We start from the raw sequence: 25,687 nt of genomic DNA, 5'->3' as shown, positions 1-25,687 counted from the left end.
GTCCTGCAGGGGAGGGCATTTGGGGGCAACCAGACCAGTAGGGGAGGGCAGTTGGGGGCAATTGGGCTAGCAGGGGAGGACAGTTGGGGGCAATTAGGCTGGTAGGGGAGCAGTTAGGCATCAATCGGGCCAGCAGGGGGGCGTTAGGGTGCAATCCGGCTGTCAAGCAGAAGTGGTTAAGGGTAATCAGGAATCAGGGAGGCAGGCAGACGAGCAGATAGGAGCCAGCAGTCCCAGATTATGAGGGATCGGGCCTGAACCAGCAATCGGATATCCCCCGATTGGAGAAGATGCAGGCTGGGCTAAGGGAGTTTCGTGCACTGGGCCTCTAGTCCTACTTAATAAAAGCCTAATATGCAATTCAACATCATCACAAGATGGCCGCGTGCACAGTGAAGGAGGGGCCCAACAGCCATTCCATGTGGTGAAGCCTGGGGGTCCTGCGGCTCTGCTGGCAGTGGAGCAGTTAGGGGGTGATCAGGCTGGCAGGCAGAAGCAGTTAGGGCAGTCAGGCTGGCAGGCAGAAGCAGTTAGGGCCAATTAGGCAGGCAGGCAAGCGATGAGGAGTCAGCAGTCCCGAATTGTGAGATGGATTGGGCCTAAACCGGCAGTTGGGAGGTCCCAGATTGGAGATGGTGCAGGCCGGGTTGAGGGACACAAACACACAATCCCTGCATGAATTTTGTGCAATGGGCCTCTAGTTATATATAACAGGATACTGTAAAAATTAAGTCACGAGATTTTTATTAAAACATTTCTTTCATACCATTATATTGACTGGGCCACAAAAATATTTGTTGTGGGCCACAAGTTTGACATGCTTGCACTAAGAGTTGTTATGTCTTTGATTTGATCCATTATCAATTGTAGTGGGATCTTTATTCCTGATAACTTACCTTCCTCTGAAGTCTGCTTTGTATGAAAATAATAAAGCTTCTCCAACTTTCTTTTGGGGTGCTAAAAGCATTATGTTATTAATTTCAGACTTGTTCACCACTAAAACAAGTGACTTTTGTTATTAACCTTATTCTCTAAACTTGTTAAAATGTCTTATTAGTTTCAGGAGTTTTTTGTTCTTTCAGATTTTCTACATACACAATCATGTCATCTGTGAACAAAGATAGTTTTATTTCTTCTTCCAATCTGTAGTCTTTTTATTTCCTTTTCTGGTCTTAATGCATTTGCTATGAATTCCAGTATAATGTTGTAAAGGAGTCGTGTGAGGGAGCATACTTGACTTTTTCCTGATCTTAATAGTAAAACTTCTAGTTTCAACCATTAAGTGTGATATCAGCTATAGAGTTTTTGTAGATATTCTTTATCAGGTCAAGGAAGTTACACTCTCCCTGATTTGCTGAGCCAACTTTATTCTTTTACATGTGGATATTTAATTGTCTTAGCATTGACAGGATTTTTTTTAATGGTGATTGAATTCCAGTCAGTGGAATATGAGTGAAAATTATGTAGGCATTTCTTGGCTGAGGGTTTTAAGAGGCAGGTGGACTACCTCTACTCTTTTTCCCCCTCTATTTTGCTGCTGGACACAGGCTGTGATGGTGTCCCATGGTAGTGATGCATTAAGTAAGTGATGACCCAGCCAGTGTGGCTCAGTGGCTTAGTGTTGACCCATGAACCCGGAGGTCATAGTACAATTCCCAGTCAGGGCATATACCCGGGTTGCAGGCTCAATCCAGGGGTGTGCAGGAGGCAGCGGATCAATGATTCTCTTTCATCATTGATGTTTTTATCCTTCTTTCCCTTTCCTTTCCTCTCTCTAAAGTCAATTAGCAAACACATTTTTAAAGATAAATATATAAGTAAAATAACTAAGTGATGGTTAGGTACTCTGAAACATAACAAAAGGTACTGTATACTTCTCATTTTATTTCTATTTTGAAAGTAATTTGACATTCATTTAAATGTCAGTATTTGCTGGCATTGTGGAAATTCAGGATTTCCTCTCCCTGCAAATCAAATAACCTCACCTCATCAACCCCTTTAGATCTAGCAGTCCTCAAGGAATATTGTCCATGTCTTGAATTTCAGTGGCTTTCACATGATTTTTTTAAGTGTTGTTGTCACACTAAGCTTTACTGTCAAACACTTAAATCCCTCAAACTGCTCCTAATTTTCCCAACCAGTTCCATACCTAGCGTCCTCATCATGTCAGAGCTGAGTAGCCTAGAGAATAGAGAGAAGCATGTTTTCCTCTATTTAAGTTGCACTTTATAAATGCAATTTGCACACCAGAGTATAACAGTTTATTTTAAAACAGTACTGTCTGGGATAACTTATGAACCTGTGTTTGCTATGACAAACATATAGTTGTGGCATATGTTAGAACAGAAAAAAATAGGAGCCCTAATCCACGTGCTGCCATTAGAATAGCTGTATTCCGCTAATGACAAGGTAGTGTTCCTGGGCTGAGGTCATTGTGCCTCGTTCTCTTTTCCCTTAGGATAAATCCTCTTAAAGCAGAACCCACACCAAATATGAACTGAAAATATTCTTTGGTCTACCTACCAGGTCTCCAGATGTGCCTTGTCTCAAGTAGTAAAAGTTAGGTTGAGATCTTTCCCAGAGGCTCTTCAGTCTCTATGGGAAGTAGACATCAGTTAAGCCAGTTTTACCACAAGAGATCAACCTGGTCTGCTTGGTCCCAACTGCAAGTGACTTGAGTTCCTATGCAAAGCTCTTGAAAATCAGGGATAGACGAATAGATACATTCTAAGAATGAATAGGGAGGGTCTGGCTCAAACTTGGGCAAAAAGGAAATCCCAGAAGAAAAGTTTGTCTGAGGCATGAAGGAGAGAACAGAGGCAAATTAAATTAAGTGGGCATAAGGTCCATGCCCACAGTGTTTGAGAAAGACAGGAAGTCATTTGAGCTGTACAGGCAAGGGATATTCTAGTGTAAAAGTTTACTTGCACTGATGTGGGATGTGAGGGTGGGAGTGTGGGCAGAGTTGCAGGTATGATGAAGCATCACAGCTGCTTCCCTAACCTGGGCTTAATGCTTGAGAGAATGCTTGGTTCTAAAATTGTTCCATAGCTCATGAGCCTATTGATGGTAGCTCTCTCAGCTGTGTGTATGTGGGGGGCGGGGGGTCAGGCGAGAGGGGTGACACAACAAACCTGGGCCTCTGCTTTTATTAGATCTGAGGGTGAGGAGCCTAGGGTTCTACAGGTTCACTCTTTATTGGCTTATCTAAAGTATAAGAGCAGGGCCCTGACCAGATGGCTAAGTTGCTTGGAGCATAGTCCCATACACCAGAAGGTTGTGGGTTCAATTCAAGGTTAGGGCACATACATAGGTTGCGGGTTTAATCCCCAGTCGGGACACATATGGGAGACAGCAGATTGATGTTTCCCTCTCACATTGATGTCTCTTTCTTTCTCTCTCTTTCTCTCTTCCTCCCTCCAGAATCAATAAAAGCATATCCTTGGATGAAGATTAAATAAATACATAGAGTATAAAAACTTCATTTTTATACTTTATTTAAATGGGTTGTGGAATGGATAAAGTGGAGTCATTTAAGGATTCAGTTATCTATGTTAACCAGGGTTTTCTGAAAAAGAGAACTTCATAGGTGAGGGTGGCCTCATTCATTATCGAGTTGTTTTTCTAGTAGTGTCATACAGCTGGCAATGTCATTAAGCATTATGGATGTCTTTTGAAATAGATACCTTGGCAATTAAAGGCTTAATGTCAGGTACTTAGACTAAAGAAATTTAAGTATCAGAGGCTAGTCAAGTTTACACAACTACTAGTAGTGAGAATGGGGAGTGGAACAATGTATATTGCAGTCAGACTGAGATCATTTTTAGGAAGAACTAAATATTATATTAATTAGCAGTCAGTATAAAAAATACTGATTTTCAAGAGCTTTGCATAGTCACTAGCATCCTATTTCAATCTTTACTTTGTTCTCTGGATTTTAAAGATGACATTTCACCTATCTGGTATCCTATATAATAAAAGCCTAATATGCTAAATGTCTTGTCCACTGGTCGGCCATTCAATCAAAGCATAATATGCTAATGATATATGTTAAGACCACTCAACCACTCACAATGACATGTTCTGACCGCCAAGGGGCAGACTGTTGACCAGTGGACCAGTCGCTATGATGTGCACTGACCACCAGGGGGCAGACGCTCCTACTGGTAGGTTAGCTTGCTGCTGGGGTCTGACTGATCTGGACTGACTGAGACGGGTCCTGGAACCCTCCTGTGTCCCTTCCTGGTCCTGATCGTGCACCAGTGTGTTCCTTCAGCCTGGCCTGCACCCTCTCACAATCCAGGACCCCTTGGGGGATGTTGGAGAGCCAGTTTTGGCCCAATCCTGCAGGCCAGGCTGAAGGACCCCACTGGTGCACAAATTCTTGCACTGGGCCTTTATATACACATATAGAGCTTAAAATAGGACTTTCCTCAGTTCAATAAATGTTAATTGGCATATTGTGTCTGTGTTAGCCTAGGAAGCTAGGAGTTAACTAAAGAGAAGGGAGCTAGATTGGCTGGGCCTAGCTGAGTCTGGAAGTTATACTTAATGAGACATAGGTCTGGAAGTTATAGCTTCAGACACTCCAGAAGATAGCTGAATCCTGTCAAGGGGATTACATTTCTCTGAATCCCCCTTCTCATTTGTAGGGAGGAAGGACCAGCTTTCCAATCTCTCAAGGGGACCACTTGTTCATTCCCTCATGACACAGGGGTAGGTGCTTCTACTGAGGCATGTGCAGTAGAAACCAAGATGGTGCAGGGATGGGCCTTCTACTTTGAGACATGTGCAGTAGGAGCCAAGATGGCCACCATAAAGGAGCAGAGCCTAGCCTGGAAAACTTGGGAATAAAGACAGGAGGACCCCAACACAAGCCTGCAAAGAGCCAGACAAGAGATTGGTTAGTTTAAAAGAAAAGCCTCTCCAAGAGCATACAATGGAGTCAAGATAGTCTCTTCAATAAATGGTGCTGGGAAAATTGAACAAATACATTAAAAAACAATGAAACTAGATCACCAACTTACACTACACACAAGGATAAATTCAAAATGGATAAAATACTTAAATGTAAGTTATGAAACCATAAAAATCCTAGAAGAAATGATAGGCAGCAAAATCTCAGACATCTTTTGTAGCAGTGTGTTTACAGATACATGTAGGACAAAGGAAGCTCAGGAGAAAATAAACAGAACTACATCAAAATAAAAAGCTTCTGCACAGCAAAAGAAACCATCAACAAAATGAAAAGTGAGCCTATTGCAGGCGTCTTCAAACTACGGCCCACGGGCCACATGCGGCCCGCAGAGGAGTCTGATCCGGCCCGCCAGGTTTTTTGGGCAGTGAGCGCAGCCGAGGTGTTACAGTAGGAATTAGTAGTTCATATAGTCCGGCCCTCCAGCTCTCTGAGGGACCGTGATCTGGCCCCCACTTTAAAAAGTTTGAGGACCCCTGGCCTATTGCATGGGAGAACATATTTGGCAATGATACATCTAATAGGGAATTAATTTCCAAAATATATAGGGAACTAATACAATTAAACAAAAGGTAGACAATCCAATTTTTAAAATGTGCAAAGAACCTAAATAGACATTTCTCCAAAGTGGTCATTCAGAAGGCCAAGAGACATGAAAAAATGCTCAAAGTCACTGATCATCCTAGAGATACACATCAAAATGACAATGAGGTACCATCTCACACCTGTCAGAATGGCTGTCATCAACAAATCAACAAATGACAAGTGTTGTCAAAGATGTGGAGAAAAGGGAACCCTAATACACTGCTGGTGGGAATGCAGACTGATGCAGCCACTGTGGAAAACAATATGGAGCTCCCTTAAAAAATTAACAAATTAACTCCCATTTGACCCAGTGATAACACTTCTAGGAATATATCCCAAGAAACCAGAAACACCAGTCAGAAAGAATATATGCACCCCTATGTTCATAGCAACACAATTTACAATAGCTAAGATTTGGAAATAGCCCAAGTGCCCATCATCAGATGAGTGGGTAAAAAAACCCCACAAAAAACACTGTGATACATTTACACAATGGAATACCACGCAGCTGTAAAAAAGAAAGAACTCTTACCACTTGCAACAGCACGGATGGACCTGGAGAGTATTATGCTAACCAAAATAAGCCAGTCCAAGAAAGATAAGTACCACATGATCTCACTCATATGTCAAGTCTAATGAACAAAATAAACTAATGAATAAAATAGAACCAGAGACATAGAAGCATGGAACAAACTGAAGAATTTCAGAGAGAAGGTGGGGGTGGAAGGGGAGTGATAAACCAGGGAACTTATCATATATGCATATATGCATAACCCATGGACACAGACAATAGAGTGGTGAAGGCCTGGGAGGGGGTGGAAAGGGTAAAAGGGGGGGAAAAACACAAAGAGGACATCTGTAATATTTTCAACAATAAAGATTAATAAAAGAAAGAAAAGCCTCTCCTAAGCCTGAGGTAATATAATATAATCAAAGCCTAACAAAGGTCCCTCTTGTTAGCACGTGTTTGCCACTTCCTTCACCTATTTGGGTGAGTTCTCTCTCCATAGCAGCTGCAAGGCTCCAAGCACAGGTTTGGTGTAGTAGCACAGCACCAGCTGGAGCACAGCAAGGAACAGAGACTAAGCTAGCTGAATGGAGATAGAGACTGAGCTGGACTAAGCTTTGGCATGGTCTTCACTGAACTTGGAAAGCCTCACATGCCCTGCTGATACCAGATAATGGCATAACATCTCTGGATTCTGGCCCTTTTTCTGGGTTTGGTGAAGATAATGCTTGGCTTCTTACCCAGCTGGATGGAGCTAAACCATCTGATCGGAGATGAGACATTGGGCACTTAGGGGCAGCCCTTTGTGTTTGCTCCAGCTCCAATAAATCTTACCGCTACACCTCATCCTTCCACACGTGGGTCCCCAAAACGCTTTTCTCTCGACTCCCTGGAAGAGCCCTATTTTCCACCAGCAACACCTATTCTACCAATGAATTGAGAACAAGTTACACACAAAAAATTTCAAAATCTCACAGTAAAATCAATTTTTTGCAGGTCCATTCCCCTGTCAATAAATACCTTGGAATCAATATTTCAGCACCTTGAGTATTATCAGATACCCTATGCTGGCATGATTGTAAACTTTTAGTTATGAAATTAAATAATATAGAAACCACAGTGAATGGAAGCTCCATAAGAACTGGAAATTCTTTTTTTGTTGTTTACACTGCATCCCTGGTACCTAGAACAAAGTCTGTACTCAATATATACTTGTTGAATGAATGAAAGACATAAGTAGCTTTAAAAAATAGAAAGAGCAGTTTAGAGTCAAAGAGATTCACACACACCCACAGATCCCAGCAGTAGTCATGTCACTGGAAAAGATCAGAACCAAGGCGGCCTGCCCTGCACAGTCTGGAACGTGTGGGTTCTTCACTTTGTGCAGGAAGGATTTCACAATACAAGTCCAAGTGATTTTGAGAGTACACTTATTAAAGCTGGGAACAGTAAGACAAAGCAAGGGCTCTAAATAGAAGAGGCAAGATCACAGCAACAGGAGTGAGCCTAGGTAGAGCTCATTTGGGGCTCACTGAAAAGTTAGGCAAAAAAGAGAGCCCTTGGAGACAGATTCAGGGCATTAGCCCAGGAAAAACTACCACTGCCTGCTGCTCCCCTGGTTGCAAGTCTCCTAGGAAACTTTAGAGTTTAGGATTAAATAAACACACAAAGATACACACCTGAGGAAGGAATGGAGAGAAGGCACATGCATGCTCTAGAGTAGGGGTGTCGAACTCAATCAGAGAAGGGGCCAAAATCTAAAATCCAGCCTAAATCGCGGGCCGAATGGTTTACTGAACAGTGATAAACTGTCATTGTGATGGAAACGCAGCGGAGTGCAGTGATGACAGCGCGGTGCGGGCCACATTGCAAGGCCTGGTAGGACGGATTTGGCCCGCGGGCCTTGTGTTTGACACATGTGCTCTAGAGAGAGCATGCACTGGATCCTTTGTCTTAAGAGCTTTTATCTGTTTTCTAAAGAGGGGGTGGATTTTAAGGGAGGGTTCAGGGGAGGATCTTAAGAGAATAGTCATCAGCTTTCCAAATGTGTCCTTTAATATGTTGATTCATCAAAATGCATCTATAGAGGGGTCAGGGTCATTCTCTGGTCAGTTTCACCTTCAAAAAATGTCACTGAAGAGGGACCAGGACCTAGGTGGGTTGTCCCCTGCACCTTCTGGAATGTGTAAACCACTTGCTAAGTGTCCTTGGTTAGGGAAGATTTAGTATCTGCCTGTAAATTGCTTGGCCACTTAACTGTGTCTCAGTTTCCCTATTCCACTTGCCAAGGAATTTTCCTAGCTTCTTACTAACCTGCCTCATTCAGATTCCCTTCTTCAAGTCTAGTATTTACCCAAGAAAGTATACTGTGGAACAAAGAAAAACAAAATCCACAATTCAGCTAATACCATTTAAACCGCATAGTAAAAGTGGCTGTCCTCTGATAATTGGCATTCATTATCTCCAGATACCATATACAGTCATACCAAGATACTTTTTTGATATTACCTAAATACTGCACAGTTATAATAAAATAACTAAAAACAAATAAATGATGCTATGAAGTTTCATGGTAAGAATATGCTTGCTTTTTCATCCTGGGGGAAAGTGATTTTCAGCAAATAGGAACTTTCTCCAAGAAGAACTGCAAAAATCCTTACAAAAATCTCTCTTCTTTAGAAAACAGAAGATTATTGCTGGAGAGGGTTGTTACAGTAGTGAGAGATGAGCCCCAAAATTGATCTTCCCAGGGATCAACCTCCCAAAAAAGAAAAGTCAAGGGGAATGGACTTTATCAGGCTGGTCAGTAAATGTGGTTCCTTCTACAGCTATCAAATTACCACAGCCTTGGTGGCTTAAAATAATGAAAATTTATTATCTTACAGGTATGGAGATTGGAAATATTAAAAGGTCTCACTGATCTAAAATAAAAGTGATGGCAGGAATTCATTCTTCCAAGGGCTGTAGGGAAAAATCTGTCTCCCTTCTGGCCTTTTCCAGATTCTGGAGGCTGCCTGCATTCCTTTACCCATGCCTTCTTTTCATCTTCAAAGCTAGCAATGGCCTATCAGCATGTCCAGTCAGTCATGCAACTTCACTGTAACGCTGATTCTTCTACCTAGCTCTTACACGTTTTTTAATAAATCTTTATTGTTCAGATTATTACAAATATTCCTCATTTTCCCCCCCTCCAATGCTCCCCTCCACCAGGTTCCCACCCCACCCTCTGCCCTTTCCACACCCCCCATTGTCCTCATCCATAGGTACACAGTTTATGTTCAGTCCCTTCCCGCACCCCTCACTCCCCTTTTCCCCGAGAATCGTCAGTTCACTCCCCTTCCATACCTCTGATTCTATTATATTCACCAGTTAATGTTGTTCATTACATTTTTTAATTCCCTTGGTTTTTAGATTCACTTGTTGATAGTCACATATTTGTTGTTCATAATCTTTATCTTTATTTTCTTCCTCTTCCTAAAGAGCCCCCTTCAGCAATTCATATAATTCTGGTTTGGCGGTGATGAACTCCTTTAGTTTTTTTATTTGTGAAGCTTTTTATCTGGCCTTTGATTCTGAGTGATAGCTTTGCTGGGTAGAGTATTTTTGGCTATAGGTTCTTGCTATTCATCACCTTGAATATTTCTTGCCAATCTGTCTGGCCTGCATGGTTTCTGTTGAGAAATCAGCTGACAATCATATGGGTGCTCCTTTATAGGTAACTACCTGCTTTGCTCTTGCTGCTTTTAATATTCTCTCTTTGTCTTTTGCTCTTGGAATTTTAATTATGATGAGTCTTGGTGTGGGTCCTCTTTGGATTCCTTTTGTTTGGGGTCTGTGCGCTTCCTGGACTTGTAAGTCTAATTCTTTCACCAGGTGGGGGAAGTTTTCTGTCACTATTTCTTCCAGTATGTTTTCAGTATCTTGCTCTCTCTCTTCTTCTGGGACCCCCCATAATTCTGATGGTTCGTTTGAAGTTATCCCAGAGGTTTCTTACATTATCTTCAACTTTCTGGATTCTCTTGCCTTCTTGCTTCTGCAGAGGAGTGTCTTCTGGCTCTTTATGTTCCAAATCTTTGATTTGATTCTTGCGATCTTCCATTCTGTTTTTAGGACTCTGTATAATATTTTTTATTTCAGACATTGTATTCTTTATTTCTAGTTGATCCCTTATTATTTCTAGTTGATCCCTTTTCATATCCTCATAGGTCTCGTTTATTTTATCAGCCTTTTCTAGGAAATTCTTGAAAAACCTTACAAGCATGGTTTTTAACTCTATATCCAGGTGCTTTTTGTCCTCCATTTCTTTTGTTTGTGATGTTTCCTTGTCTCGGCATTTTCACTGCTTCCCTGAGTTGGTAGGGTGGCTTTGTGTGCTAAGGTGTCCTATATGGTTCAGTGGATCAGTCTCCTAGTTACCTGAGGTGGACACTCTTGGTCCACCCCTTTGTGGACTGTGTGTACAGCCTTATTATAGTTAAGGCTTGATTGCTGTTGGTATCACTGGGAGGAACTCACCTCCAGGCCAATTGGCTGTGAGGATCAGCTGTGCCTATGCCAGGAGACAGCCTTATTCGACTAGACTTGGAAAATTGCAAAAGCCTCTGTGTTCAGCTTAGATGAGGTGGAGTTTCAGGGTGGAGCCTACAGCCTTGGCTTCCTGTCAGCCCCGCCCTATGAGGTTCCTGAGTCTCAGTGTTCCTCAGTGTCCTTTGGTACTTGCTGTTTTGGTACTCGCTGCAAGCACCTCTGAGAGAAAGGTGCCCTCGAGTTTCACCCACTACCAGACAGTCTAGGCTCTCCCCCAATGAGCCCGGAGCTGGGGTTCAGAGCAGTCTGAAGCTTTTGTCTCCTTCCCGCTGGGGCAATCCAGCAGCACAGTCAACAGTCCGTTCTCTGTGTGCAATGTGCCTGTCTCCGGGACTTCCTTTTGCTGTTCCCCTGAGTTTCCGCCTTACAGCCCAGACTCCCTCCGTATGAGCCTGGGTCCCCAGGGTCTGGCCTAAAACTGGGGTTCAGTGCAGTTGGAACTGGGGCTCAACACAGTCCAGAGTTTTTGTCTCCTTCCCGCTAGGGCAACCCAGCAGCACAGTCAATAGTCCATCCTCTGCTCGCAATGTGCACCCCTCCGGGACTGTCTTTCACCGCTCCCCTGAGTTTCCGCCTTACAGCCCAGACTCCCTCCGTATGAGCCTGGGTCCCTAGGGTCTCGTCCAGAACTGGGGTTTAGCACAGTCCGGAGCTTTGATCTCATTCCCGCTAGGGAACACCAGCCAGACACTCAGCCTCCCCCTCCTCTCCGGCTCCCTCCTCTTCCCGCACGCACCGTGTCTCCGTACCTTAGGCTTTTACAGCTCCTCTGATTTTCCTTCTGGTTTTCTCTTTCCTTCTAGTTGTAAAATTTCCCGTCAGTCAACTTTCCTGTAGTTCTGGATAATGTCCATTTTGTATTTTAGTTGTATTTTTTTGAAATTGTTGTGTGAGGCTGCCGTTATGCGTTTACCTATGCCACCACCTTGGTTTCGGATCTAGCTCTTACACATTTAAAGTACCTTTGAGATTACATTGGCCAGGATAATGCAGCATATCTTTAATCTTTAAATTCTGTTGGTTAGCAATCTTAATTCCATCAGTAGCCTTAATTCTCCTTTGCCATTTAACATCACACATTTATAGGTTCGGGAGAATTAGACATGGACATGCTTAGGGGACCTTCATACAACCTACTGCAGTGAGGGGTGCCATTTAATTCTGTTTTCAAAAAGGGATCAGTGCCCTGACTGGTTTGGCTCAGTGGCTAGAGCATCAGCCTGCGGACTGAAGGGTCCTCGGTTCGATTCTGGTCAAGGGCATGTACCTTGGTTGCGGGCACATCCCCAGTAGGGGCGTGCAGGAGGCAGCTGATTGATGTTTCTAACTCTATCCCTCTCCCTTCTTCTCTGTAAGAAATCAATAATTTTTTTAAAAAAATTAAAAGGGGGATCAGTGCCAGCATGTTTGTGTTCAACCTTAATTGTGCTTAACCATTATTGCACTGTTTGGATGTGGCACAAAGGAGGGGCTTAAGACTAGAGGAAGGATGTAGGTGTGAAGGAATGTGCATACATAGGAGGGCCTTATCCAAAGAATGTCTGGGCAAACTAGACAGGTGTATAGGGAAGTGGCTGAGATCCAAGCTGGTTCTAATCCCTGCCACATTTCCACACCGCCAAAGATCATGATAGCTTAGATGTGACTGCCACAGAAGACTTGACAGACAGAACCAGAGAAAGAGGAGCCAGGGCCTGCCCTACCTGGTGCTTGATACTTGGCTGTGAGGCTACAGGCAGGGAGGATTGCATGGCCTTCGTGGGTCCTGGCAGGGAAGTGAACTCTTGGACAACTTTGGGGACCGCAAAATGCAACACGTATAATCATTTAGAATGAGAGAAAAAGCAGTCTAGCAGAAAGAATGGCTCTGGGCACTGAGCACTGGACTGTTTGCCAGCATTAGAGGTCTAGATCTGTCATCCTATAGAAGAGGAACAAATGGTGAGGCCTCCATGTCAGCCCCCTCCCACCTTCCTCCCCTCTCCTCGCCTGTGAACAATAAAAGAAACCTGCAGGATGTCTGGGGTGGTCTGGCCTTGGCTCTCCTCTCCCCCTCACAGCCTGCAGTCCCCACAGCCCCTCCTCTCCCCTCAGCATCAGGAAGGATGGCTGGGGGAGGGGGGAGGAGGGGGCAGGCAGCCAGAGCAGTCTGGGGATTCACACAGACCAAGGGCGGCTGGTATCCTTCCGCTGCTGCGGCCAGTGCAGCTCCGTGGGCCTCCCCATCCGCCCCCCCCCCCAGACCCCCGCCCGCCCGCCCGCCCCCTAGATTGGAGCGCCCGGAAGGGCACTGCAGTGGGGTGGTTGCCAGGTAGGGGGCCGCGCGGGTCCTCCGAGGCTGCGGGTGGCGCCCACCTGCCCCTCGGCCAGGTCTCCCCCCCCTCGGGTCGGAACTAGGTGGGCCTGGGGGGCGTCGGCCCATTCACGCTCGCATATCCCTCCGCCCCTTCCCGACACCCTCGCTGCTGCCAGCGCTTCTGTCCGTTGCTTCCTGCGCGGCGCGTGGGCAGACGCCTGAACTCAGCTCCGGCGCTCGGGAGGCGGCGGGAGGCGGTGGGCGTCTGAGTGAGGAGCTGTGAGAGGAGGGAGCAAGACCACCGGGCCCTGAGCCTGTAAGGCAAGTGGGCGCTGGCTGCGGGAGAGGGGGGGCACTCTCCACCAGCTTTCAGCCCGCGCCCTGACCCTGGCACCCCGGGAGGAGGCGGCGCCCTGGGCTGTGGGAGCCGGTCCCTGAGGGAGGTGCGAGGAGGTGGCGGCCCCTGGCGCAGGCTGGCCGAGAGGCTCCCCGGGCATCTGCGGAGGCGAAGCAGCCGCCTGCTCCCGGCCAGCTCTCCTGGCGCCCGCACCGCCTTCTAGGTGTCTGTGCGGAGAGGGCTGAGGGGAGGCTACTGGGGGAGAAATGGCGGAGCAGGAGCGCGAGCTGGGGTGGGAGCGGGGCTGGGGGTGGGGACGGGGACACCCGGGGAATGGCGATGGCGATGGCTACTGGGGGGGGGGGGGCCTGCGTTCTGGGTGCTCTCCCTTCCCACAGGCACCTCGTTGATGCCAAAACCTCATGTTTGCGTGGTAGGTCTGGCGATTTCGGGCTGCAGGGTGCATCTCTAGAGAAGCGGCTTGAGAAAGTTGGAGCAGGAAAATAGCCTGGATCTGGAGGTGTGTGGGGATGGACAGCAATCATTGACTGGATACCCGAATTGGGGGGTTTCCTGTGTACCAGCTTCTAGATACTTATCTTAACCTCCATCCTTTATTTCAACCAAAAGTGGGCAGAAAAAGATGGGCTCAGAGGCGAGGGTGAGACAGATTCATAATTACAAGTGCCACTGCACAACCTGTTTTCTAGAATATACAGGAGCCCTTCCCCCAATTTATGCTGCGCAAGGCAAAAGGATATGGTGCACCTAGTGGTGAATCTTCAGAATTGGAGAAGGGAGCAATGGGAAGATTGTGACGTCAAGAAAATATGTCGTTATCTGGAATCTTGAAACAGAGGGACCTGATTAAAAAAAAAAACGAGAGTATTTGACCAAGAAGACCCTAAATGTTGAAAGACAAATAACATGTGGACTTCATCATTGGTGTTGGACTCCCATCAAGTGCTCAGTTGCTACCATGCTCTCCTGACTGTCTTATCTTTTTGTCTGTCTGTCCATAGGCTTGCTTTAAGGCTGGTCACTTTCTGCAAGGAAGGAAAAGAGGAAGAGATTGGCTCAGTTCTCTGCAGGTTGGTGCAAAGAGGGACAATGCAAGGGACAGTTACCTAGTAAGATTATGGCAGGTCTTTGTGATCCACCTCTCCTGGCCTGCCAGATTTGCACACTGCTACAGCCTTCCCTGTGCATTTCCTGCAGGAGGTATTGGAAATATTTGGGTATGTGTGGGCTGTGAATGAGAGACCTGGGATCAAAAACCAGGAAACAGGAAGCAGAAAAATTTGACCCTTAAAATGAAAGGGAGGTGTGTGCCTGTCAACTAAGCACTCAGTTCATTTTCTCTTACATGCTTACTTGTCCACAGGACAGCCTGCTGTCTGCTGTATAACTGAATACCACTGGAACAGAGCAAGGAGGGGGATATTGCACCACATCAGAGCAGGTTAGTATGGGAGTGGGTAAAAGAGTGGGCTAGTTGAGATGAGACTAACACAAGTCCAAAAGTGATTAGGGTCTAGTTTGGGGGCTCCTTAGCACCATTACCAACATAGTACTTTCCCCACCAACCTCACACTTACTTTCTGGCAGGCCAAGTATGTGGCAGCTCTGGGGGAATGAGGGTGACAGATTTTCTAAAAGCTAAACAGCTCCACCAAGAATTCAAGGTTGAGTCTCTGTGTGTGAGTCTCCGCTTGGAGTGACACAATGGAAGCGACTCAGAGCCCCGTGCTGATCTCTCTCCTTAGATTCACCGTTAGTGGCAGCTCTGGTGGCATTGGAGTTGCTGCTGACCACCACCCTCAACAGATCCGCACCCACCTGGGAACCATCTCTTCTCCCCCAGCTTGGTTGTGCCTCTTCTGCACCCTGTCTATAATATTGGCTGTGGCTGGTCTTGGGAAAGAGGCTTATTGACTGCTGGACTGGTGATTAACTCTCACTCTTATTTCTGACTGTATCATCTGAATCACTGAAGAATCAGAGTGTGAAGATACGTCTGTGGTAGAGGCTAAGACTGTGCTACTCATATTTTAACTGTGTCTTTTCTGTAACGGGTACTATGACTGGGGCTGAGATTGAACCAAGTGCCCAGGCCAAGCCTGAAAAGAAGGCTGGAAAAGAGATTGGGGGTGGGGCTGAGAATGATGTCCAGATGGTGGTCAGACCCAAGGTTAGGGCCCAGACCCAGGCAATGCCTGGGGCAAGGCCCAAAACTGAGTCAAAGGCTATGAATGGGGCAAGGCCCAAAACTGAGTCCCAAGCAATGTCTGGGGCAAGACGCAAAACTGAAGCCAGGGCAGTAGGTGGGGCACGTCCTAAAACTGAGGCCAAGGCAATCCCTGGGGCAAGGCCCAAGGATGAAGCCCAAGCTTGGGCCGAGGCTGAATTTGGAGCTGAAGTAATGTCCCAAATAGAGGGCATGCCCCTCACCAATGCAGCAGCCTGGCCACTGGTCAGTACTGAGTCTGGATCAGTTCCTAAACCCATAGCCCTATCTGTAGACAGGGAACTGTTAAATATGGACCCTGAGACCTTTCCTGGTTCCCAGGGTCAGTCAGGAATTCAACCCTGGTTTGGATCAGGGGAGGAAACTAATATGGGGTCTTGGTGCTATCCCAGGCCCAGGGCCAGAGAGGAAGTGTCTAATGAATCTGGATTCTGGTCAGCCGATGAGACCTCTACAATGTCTTCTCTCTGGGCTGTAGAAGAATCCAGTATCAGATCATGGCCCAGGGAAGAGCCCAAGTCCAGGCACAGGGCTAAACATCAGTCTAGGCCCAGATCCAAGCCAGAACCCTATATTGATTCCTGGTCCGGGTCTGAGGAGGAGTCTGGCAACCCATTCTGCTTGTGGCCTGGAGAAAATACCAATAACTTGTTCAGACCCAGAGTCCGGGATGAGGCAAATTCTAGGTCCAAACTCAGGACAAAGAAAGAGGACTGTTTTGAATCTGAGTCTGAAGATGAGTACTATAATGAGTCTTGGTTTTTGCCTGAGGAGATGATTAGTAGATTCAGGTCCAGAGACAGGGAGGAGCCTGATACTGTCTTGAAGCCCAGGGCCCAGAAAGATGATAACAGTAATAGGGTCAAGCATGAGCCCAAGTTTGAGGAGGATGTCATCATTGGGTCCTGGTTCTGGGCAGAGAAAGAGGCTGATGTGGAGGCTGGGGCTTCAGCCATCTGTGAGTCCGTGCCAGGGGACGAGGAGGGGGCCATTGGTGGATCCTTGTTCTGGACGGAGGAGAAGTCCAGTTTGGGGGCTGTGGCCAGAGAGGAGACCAGGCAGGAGTCTGAAGAAGAGGCCATATTTGGGTCCTGGTTCTGGGATAAGGATGAGCCTTGCTTTGATCTAAATCCTAATCCTGTGTACAGGGTTAATTCCAGGTTCAGAGATTTCGCTGAAGAGGGAATTAATACAGCATCCAGACCTCGAACCTGGGAAGAGGTCACTGTTGAATACAAACCTGCCCCTTATAGGATTGGCTTCCCATCCGCAAGCTCCTTTAAAATTTCTGAAGAAGCATCCTCTGCATTCATTGAACTGTTTGAGGGAAAACCCAATAATGCGGAAGGGGAAGATGAGGAATCTTCCCCTCAGGCCAAGCAGGTCACAATAAAGTGTGAATCCTCCTACCGGTCAGTCACAGAAATTCGAGAGCATCTTAAGGCCAGGGAGAGTGCGGAGCCTGAGACTTGGTCTTGTAGCTGCATACAGTGTGAACTTAAAATTGGTTCTGGAGAGTTTGAGGAACTCCTCCTGTTAATGGAAAAGGTTCGTGATCCTTTTATTCAGGAAATATATAAGATTGCAATGGGTATGAGAAGTGCTTCTCAGTTTACCCGAGATTTCATTCGGGATTCAGGTGTTGTCTCACTTATTGAAACCTTGCTTGATTATCCCACCTCCCGAGTTAGGACAAGATTTTTGGAAAATATGATTCTCATGGCTCCGCCTTATCCACATCTAAACATGATTGAGACATTCATATATCAAGTGTGTGAGGAAACCTTAGCACAAGGCTTGGATTCCCCTGAGCAACTGCTTGGATTAAGGCTGCTTAGACACCTCACTATGACTACTGCCTATCACACACTGGTTGCCAATTTTATGTCTGAGTTTCTTTCCCTGTTAGTCACAGGAGATGTAACAACCAGGTTTTTTGTTCTGAAAATGCTGTTGAACATGTCTGAAAATCCTATGGTGGCAAAAACACTATTCAGTACCAAAGCTCTATCGGTATTTGTGGGTCTCTTTACCTTACAGGAAGCATATGAAAATATTCAAATTGTTATTAAAATGTTTCGTAATATCAATACTATTATAAGAAATGGGACAATAGCCTTAATTGTTGATGATTTTAGTCCTGCGCCATTTCTGACTGCATATCAACAATTTGAGAAGTTAGCTAAGGCACTACAAACCCAAATAGACAATCAAAAGGATCCTGATGGAGGACAACCAAACTAATATAATTAACCACCTGTCTCATCAGCCTTGTGTTCCCAAAGAGCCCTGAGTAGTGCTTTGGTTTTCACCGTCCGGTTTTGTGTTGTAACTTATATTTTTAATGCTGTTGTTAACTTTGTGCAGTTCTTGGCTTGAACTGGATCATTTTGTGGATGCCAAATGAATATTAGAGCTGAAAACATATTTGTTGATAATTGTCTTGCTGTCCAGATTGCAGTATTTTTCAGTATTGAGCTTCCAATGAACTGAGTTGCCTGTGTAAGCTACCCTGTTGTTTGTTGTTTAAACATGTGGTTCTCTATTTGAGTCTGTGTTTTCAATAAAGTTCTGTGTGAAAACTGGCAGAAGTGACGACTCTTCACTTTAAAATCCGGGTGCAGATACATTGTGCACACTTACAAACATAAATAGAAGTATGACAAGCATACCCTCATTGGAAAATTCCATTTCTGGAGTTTAGGAAGTAGATTACTGTGAGGGCTCTGATACTTAAGTGTTTCAGAGAAAAGGGACACCCTTAAATTGGTCACTGAAGCATAGGATAAGAAGTGACCAGTGGCGCCGAAACCGGTTTGGCTCAGTGGATAGAGCGTCGGCCTGCGGACTGAAGGGTCCCGGGTTCGATTCCGGTCAAGGGCATGTACCTGGGTTTCGGGCACGTCCCCAGTAGGGGGCGTGCAAGAAGCAGCTGATAGATGACTCTCATCAATGTTTCTAACTCTCTATCTCTCTCTCCCTTCCTCTCTGTAAAAAAGCAATAAAATATATTTTTTAAAAAAAGTGACCAGTGGTAATATATAATTTAAAAATAAGTTTTAGTAACATGGATGTATCCTGTCTGACTGGAATAGGTGAGACAAGTTTATTGAGGGATGCACTTAGAATGAGGCCAGTTTGGAAAGCTAAGACAGCCAAATCTACATATTTTATAACTCAAAATTACAGGTGTAGCTTCAGTGCCATGAGAAGAATGAATGGGGCCCAGCTGGCATGGCTCAGTGGTTGAGCATTGGCCCATGAACCAGGAGGTCACAGTTCGATTCTTGGTCAAGGCATATGCCTGGATTGCAGGTTTGATCCTCAATGTGTGGCATGCAGGAGGTAGCCAATGATTCTGATCATTGATGTTTCTATCTCTCATCCTCTCCCTTCCTCTCTGAAATTAATACAAATATATGAATAACAATAAGAATGAATGGGTAAGATAGCAAATGAACTGGAGTTAGGAGTAAGATTTTGTTTGTGATACTAGTCCAAAGAAAGTATTAACCTGTTAACCAAGCGGGACCTATAAATACGTCAAACATAAACACTATCGGAAATGGGTAGGACATATGAATACATCCTTGAAATATATGTTGCGCCCTGAGAGGGACGGTATATATTTTTTGTAATCTTTATAATTGTAACATTTATAATTTTTTAATTCGATGTTTCCATTTTTTTGTTGGTATTCTTTTCTATTTGTTTGTAATTTTGTATTTTCCTTTGTGCTTTATATATAAATAAATGAAAAAATATTTCATTTATTTAAATTAAGTATAAATAAAAAAAATAATAATATAAAATTACGTCCGCTGGGCGTGACATACTGACACGTCCTAGTGAAAGAGTATGTGCCCGTTGTATGTTGTGTAATTAAAAAGGGAACTCTCCCCGGTTAACAGGTTAAGGAAATACCATGCATCTTTCAAAAGTGATCTACTTATTGGCATGAAATGACACTGATGCTTGTACATCTAGTAAAATAGAGAATACCATCTTCTATGGCAGCAGTCACCAACCTTTCAGACCTCACAGACTACTAAATTCATAATTTCAAATCCCGTGTACCACTAATATGATTTTAAAAAATAAATACATTTGTAAAATTATCAGAGAACTTCCATTTTATTAATATGAAATGCACCTACCTATATATATAAAACCCTACTATGCAAATAGACTGAACAGTGGAACAAACAAACAACCGGTCGCTACCATGTGTGCACTCAGCATCGTCAGTGCATGGGAGTGGCAGCAGCAGGAGTGGGGCTGCTGGCAGACAGGACCTGAGGGCCATGGGGGAGGGGTGGCTCTGACTGGGTGTGGAGGATGGACCTAGACCTCCTGTGCCTACCACAGCCTCTAGACCCATCATCCCTTTCAAGATGCACAAATTTGTGCACTGGGCCCTCGTTTAATATAACAACATTATAAATACTTATTTAATCATAACAAAATCTTCAAAGGTTTTTAAATTGTAACAAACTTATTAAAGTAAGTTTAATTTTTACAAAATAATTGAAGCTTATTTAAGCATTAAGCTTTTTTTTAAAGTGTGATATTTGCTCCTGTTTTCTAGAAATAAGTTTATGGATTTTTGGCTCCAATGATGTTACTGCAAGATGGAGATCCATATTTCAAGTCAAGACCAGTACCGAGTTTTAATTGCTGTGACAAATGAAAATGTTTTTTCACACAAATATATTGTTGAAAATTGAATCATAATTTTCATTGCTTTTTCACTCAGCAGTGGGTATTCACTTTTAATGGAGATCCAAAAATGAGGTCTTGATAAGGATGACTGGAATTAGTTTTGAGACTGTCATCGAATGATAGATCAATGAGGCTTTCTTTTTCATTCATGCTTAAATTGATATCTTCAATGTTTGCTGCAAATGGATCTATTATACATATATTGCCATGTCTGGGATCTTCTTTCTTTGGGTAATAATGACCAAAAGGTTCTGTGTGTGATTGTAAGTGCTGTTGAACAATGGTTACTACCTGTCAGTTGACATTCTTCTCTCTCATATATTCATCAAAGTTTGAAAACATTTGCAGATCTTCAGCCTACCGCATTTGCCACAGTAATATTTTCTTTTGAAAAGTATCCATTTTACCCCGTAGTGTGAACATGTCCTTAAATTGTCCTTGCAAGGATATGTTTTGTTCATTAATAGCAAAAAAAAAAAAATTACACACACGCACACTAGGTATGCAACCTACCCACTCATTGTCGGAGAAGAGTTTTGTAATTTCGGATTATTTTGCTGCTGGAAAAATATTTTTACTTCACACAGGGCAAACAGTCGGGTTAGTATCTTGTCCCAGCCATCTCACCTCAGCGTGAAGAAGGTGAGTGTACTGGGAACCCATTTCTTCACAAAGTGCCTCAAATATTCAAGAATTGAGTGCTTTGTGTCAAATTTCATTTATAATTTTAATAACATCTGATAATCATGTAGTTCTGGGGACAATATTTTCACTGCAAGTTGCTCACGATGTATAAAGCAGTGTGTAGACAAAATGTCTGGATGACCAACATTTTTCACCTTTGCAACAATTCCTGAAAGATGTCCAGTCATGTTTGTGGCACCATCTGTACATATCCCTAATCATTTTTCCCATTCAATTCCGTGTTCCAGGAAATAACTATTAAGTGCATCAAAAATCTCAAAGCTAGCTGTTCCACCTGGGAAGTGGAATGAGCAAAGTAGTTCTTCCTGTAACTCTCCTTCACATTCTGCCCTCACAAAACAAATAAGTGCCTTGTTACTTACATCCTTTGATTCATCAAGTTGAATTGAATAAAATGGTGAATTTTTCATCATTTTTATAACTTGATTTTCAATATCTTCAGCCATGTCTTCAATTCTGCTTTTGGCAGTGTTAGCAGGCATGGGAATGGCTTTCAGTTTCTGACAGCCTGCTCTCCCAAAACCTCTTCACAGGCTTATAACATGCAAGGCTTCATGAATTCTTTTCCAATCATGACTTTTTATTTTTCACAATCTGAAGTGCTATCAGATAAGCCTTTAATAGGATTTATTATAGTCATTTTTGTAAGAGCAAGTACTTGCTTTGCATATTTTCACGCATTCTTTGAAAATATTCAAGTGGTTTTTTTTAGCTAAATCCAGTGCAATACTGAAGCTACTTGCACCTGTTTTGATTAAAGTGTCTCAGGTTTCGAAGGTTTCATGGCATCATTGGATAAACTCTCAGAACACAACACAGAGCGGCTGTGGATCCAGCTCACTACCAGGTTCTTGAACAAATCCAAATTTCAAGTAATTTGAATCATATTTTCTTGATACTTTGAGTTTTTTCTTTTCTCCTCCTCCAGTTCTAATGTTCTTCCTACTGGTGCCCGATAAGGACTATGGAGACTCTGATTCATTGATCAGCTCACAGTTAAGTGAAGTACACATATTACTATTGTTATTATTATTAATTACACTAAGGGCCTGGTGCACAAAATTTGTGCACATTAAAAGGGAATTAATTGGAGGAAATATTTTAATATTGCTATTTGCCCTTTCTCTTTAATAGAAGTGTCAGGGATTAAATAAATTTAGTGAACAGTATATGAAAATCTCCCTGTCAGTCTGGAGCCCACCATGGGACCCAGAGTCAAGTCCCCATGTGCGCCTCAGCTGAAACCAGTTTGGCTCAGTGGATAGAGCGTCGGCCTGTGGACTCAAGGGTCCCAGGTTCGATTCCAGTCAAGGGCATGTGCCTTGGTTGCAGGCACATCCCCGGTGGGGGATATGCAAGAGGTGGCTGATCGGTGTTCCTCTCTCATCGATGTTTCTGACTTTCTATCCCTCTCCTTTCCTCTCTGTAAAAAATCAATAAAATATATATTTTAAAAAATCATGCAAGACCCACATCAAGCCCCTCAGGGTGGGAGGTGCAGCCTTATGTCCCCCATCAAGCCCTGCATGGTGGGGGGCACAGCCTCAGGTCTCCTGGCCCGGGTGCAAGGGTGTGACCACCATTTGCATATTAGCTCTTTATTATATAGGATTATCTTTAGTATTACTAAAGAAATGCAAAATATTCCTTTTGCTTTTTTCACTCATTTTGGATTTATTTCATTCAAATCTAAAACCAAACAAGAAAAGATAGTTATTAAAGTCAAATAATTTGATGTCATTAAATATAACAGTTTAAAGAAAATACACAGTTACAAGTACATACAATAGACAAAACTATCAGATGAGAAACAGTAATTGCAGAGTGGGTGACTGCTGTAATGGCCGAAACAATACTGAAGCCACTTGCACCTCTCTTGTTTTCCCCCTCTCTAGATACTAGAAGGGGAGTCCATGAAATGTATCTACTAGACTCTAGTACATTTCGTGAATTTCATGCATTGTAAAGACGAAAATTGTCATTCAGTCAGAATATAAGAATTTCTTAGAATATTTTTTGTTTTATCATTATTTATTAGCATTAATAAAACATAAAAATGCAAATAATGTCGAAATGCTTCTATTTACCACCAAAATTTTCTCATGGACCACCAGTAGTCCGCAGACCACCAGACCACTACTTGGCGACTGCTGATCTATGGAATACTAGATCTCATTTTATTTTTTTTAAATATATTTTATTGATTTTAAAGAGAAGGAAGAAGGGGAGAGAGAGAAAAATATCAATGATGAGAGAGAATCATTGATCTGCTGCCACCTGCATGCCCCCTACTGAGGATCAAGCCTGCAACCCAGGCATGTGCCCTTGACCAAGAATCAAACCTGGGGCCCTTTAGTTCCCAAGCCAAAGCTCTACCCACTGAGCCAAACCAGCTAGGGCTAGATCTCATTTTTAAAAATATATATTTTATTGATTTATTTACAGGGAGGAAGAGAGAGGGATAGAGAGCTAGAAACATCAATGACAGAGAATCATCCATCAGCAGCCTCCTGCACACCCCCTACTGGGAATGTGCCTGCAACCAAGGTACATGCCCTTGACTGGAATCAAACCTGAGACCTTTCATTCCGCAGGCTGACACTCTATCCATTGAGCCAAACCGGTTTCGGCTAGATCTCATTTTAAAAACTTGAGTGTGACTAAACAACTTCTTTGCAATTTCAATATGATTTTTTTAAGAAGAATCGTATATTCCAAAGTCAAATAAAATCTACTATTGTAAAAAATATTTTAAAGACAGACATCAGGGAGATAGAAAAATTAATACCACAGGGCTTTTATTGTTTGTTTGTTTGTTTAATATGCTTATAATGCCTCGTTATAGGTAGGCATGTTGGAACATATTTATATATATAAAAGGCTTATATATATGCTAATAAGTGTCCCTCCTATGGTCTGACCAGCCACTATGATGTGCACTGACAATCAGGGGGCAGACACTCAATGCAGGAGCTGCCATGACATGCACTGGCTAGCACCACGGACTTGGCACCATGGACCTGGCATGGACAAACTAACACTTGGCTTCTCCCAAATGGGACACAGGCCTGCCATCATCCTGGAACGACATTCCACCAAATCCCAGCCAACGCTGCCAATACCCCATAGCGAAAAATGCAGCCCACAGTCCAGTCCAGCCCAGACCAGTAGCACTAGGCTCCTGGTAATGACATCACATAGCAATGCCTGGCTTCCTCTCCATAGCAACTAGACTCATTGGATTTTCTTCAGCCCAGGAACACAGATGGAAACATTTTACACTTTAACCAAATGCCTGTGAAGCATTTTCCCATGCCTCATCTCATTTGATCCTCACAGAAGTCCTGGAGTAGGAGACTTGGTGGGATACTTTTTTTTTTTTTTCATTAGATGAAAATGGAGATTTCTAAAGCTTAGAAACTTGACCCTACTGAAAAAAAGTGAGGAATGGTGGACCTTGAAAATGACTTCAGGTTTTCTCACTGCGCAGAATATAGTCAAACACTGTTGCAGTTAAATATTTTACCCTTTGTTCTCCCTGAGTGATCTACAGTAATAATCTGCTTCATCTTGATATTTACTGCTGTGTTGCTGACAATTACCTGAAAGAGAAGTTGGGATGCTTCACTGGGCTGGAAAAAGTTTAACTAAATTAGAAAGCAGGCTTAATTAAGCAAGTTTATTCTATTATCTATAAAGGATAAATTGACTTGTACATTCACAATACATATAAAGTTCTTGCTGATGCCATTCATACATGTGTGTTTTGATCTGTCATTGTTGATCATGAATTTGGTTTATACTTCTATTATAGAGAAAGGGTGAATAGTCATATTAAGACATATCTTTTTTTTAATGTTTTATTTTTCATTTAAAGTTTACTTTTTTTAATAAATCTTTATTGTTCAGATTATTACAAATGTTCCTCTTTCCCTCCCCCCCCAATTGCTCTCCTCCACCAGGTTCCCACCCCACCCTCTGCTCATTCCCCACCCCCCATTGTCCTCATCCATAGGTGCACAGTTTATGTTCAGGCTCTTCCCACACCCCCCACTCCCGAAAACATACTGGAAGACATATCTTCTAATTAATTTCCTTTCGATGTGCACGAATTTGTGCACCGGGCCACTAAGTAAGACCTACTTACAGGTTTCCTTCTGAATGAAATATAAGGCATCCCCCCAAAAACAAGCCCCCCTAGGCTCTGTCTCAGAATGAAAATTAAGTTACCTTAAACTGGTCGCTAGGGCCGCCCCAAATGGTGTCTAGCAACCAGTGACATTATGAGGAGTCCTGACATCACTGCTGTGTGGAGGCGGAGCGGAGGTCAGAGTGAGTGGTGAGCGTGGGGTGGGAGGGGGGAGGAGACTTTCGCAGATGCCTGTAGAAGAACAGGAGGATTAGAGCAGACAGGACTCAGTGAAGGTGGTGAGAGCTGGTCTGTCTCTGGTGACACTACCTGATGCTCGCGGCCACCCTCATGATGACTGAAGGTTCTCAGTCAGTGGCAGACCCTGCTCCAGCCCAGATCCAGGCCCCAGCAAGCACAGTGACAGTCCCCAGGCAGGCCCCAGGGGGTAAATGTCTGATAAAGGGGTAGGGGGGATGTCTGGTGAAAGTGTTCAGTGGCACAGGGGTGGGGGGAGGGGTATCACTTAAAATGACACAGGAGGATCAGAAGGGGCAATCAAAATGACACAGGAAGATCAAAAGGGGTTACTAAA

At 43.8% G+C, this 25,687-nt stretch overlaps 2 protein-coding genes across 12 annotated transcripts in view; both read left to right on the top strand.

The window, feature by feature from the left end:
- LOC118720022 (G-protein coupled receptor-associated sorting protein 2) overlaps positions 1-18,121 on the top strand; it is a 36,869-nt gene extending 18,748 nt beyond the window's left edge. For 6 of the 11 annotated variants that reach the window (XM_045582392.1, XM_045582394.1, XM_036439949.2 and 3 more), the window contains 3 exons: positions 14,311-14,379; positions 14,673-14,750; positions 15,055-18,121. In XM_045582392.1, the coding sequence (XP_045438348.1) occupies positions 15,369-17,780 (2,412 nt within the window). In that variant the 5' untranslated portion in view covers positions 14,311-14,379; positions 14,673-14,750; positions 15,055-15,368 and the 3' untranslated portion in view covers positions 17,781-18,121. Of the gene's footprint in view, positions 1-13,203; positions 13,277-13,639; positions 13,809-14,310; positions 14,380-14,672; positions 14,751-15,054 lie in introns of those variants that run through there. The other 5 variants (XM_045582391.1, XM_045582395.1, XM_036439947.2 and 2 more) reach the window with 5 other exon arrangements.
- Positions 1-25,687, top strand: part of BEX4 (brain expressed X-linked 4) — a 667,575-nt gene that overhangs the window by 472,915 nt on the left and 168,973 nt on the right. The window lies entirely within an intron of this gene.

The sequence above is a fragment of the Pipistrellus kuhlii genome, unplaced genomic scaffold, assembly GCF_014108245.1.
Source record: "Pipistrellus kuhlii isolate mPipKuh1 unplaced genomic scaffold, mPipKuh1.p scaffold_m20_p_16, whole genome shotgun sequence".
Taxonomy (NCBI): Eukaryota; Metazoa; Chordata; class Mammalia; order Chiroptera; family Vespertilionidae; genus Pipistrellus; species Pipistrellus kuhlii.
This window is presented reverse-complemented; position numbering and strand designations above follow the sequence as displayed.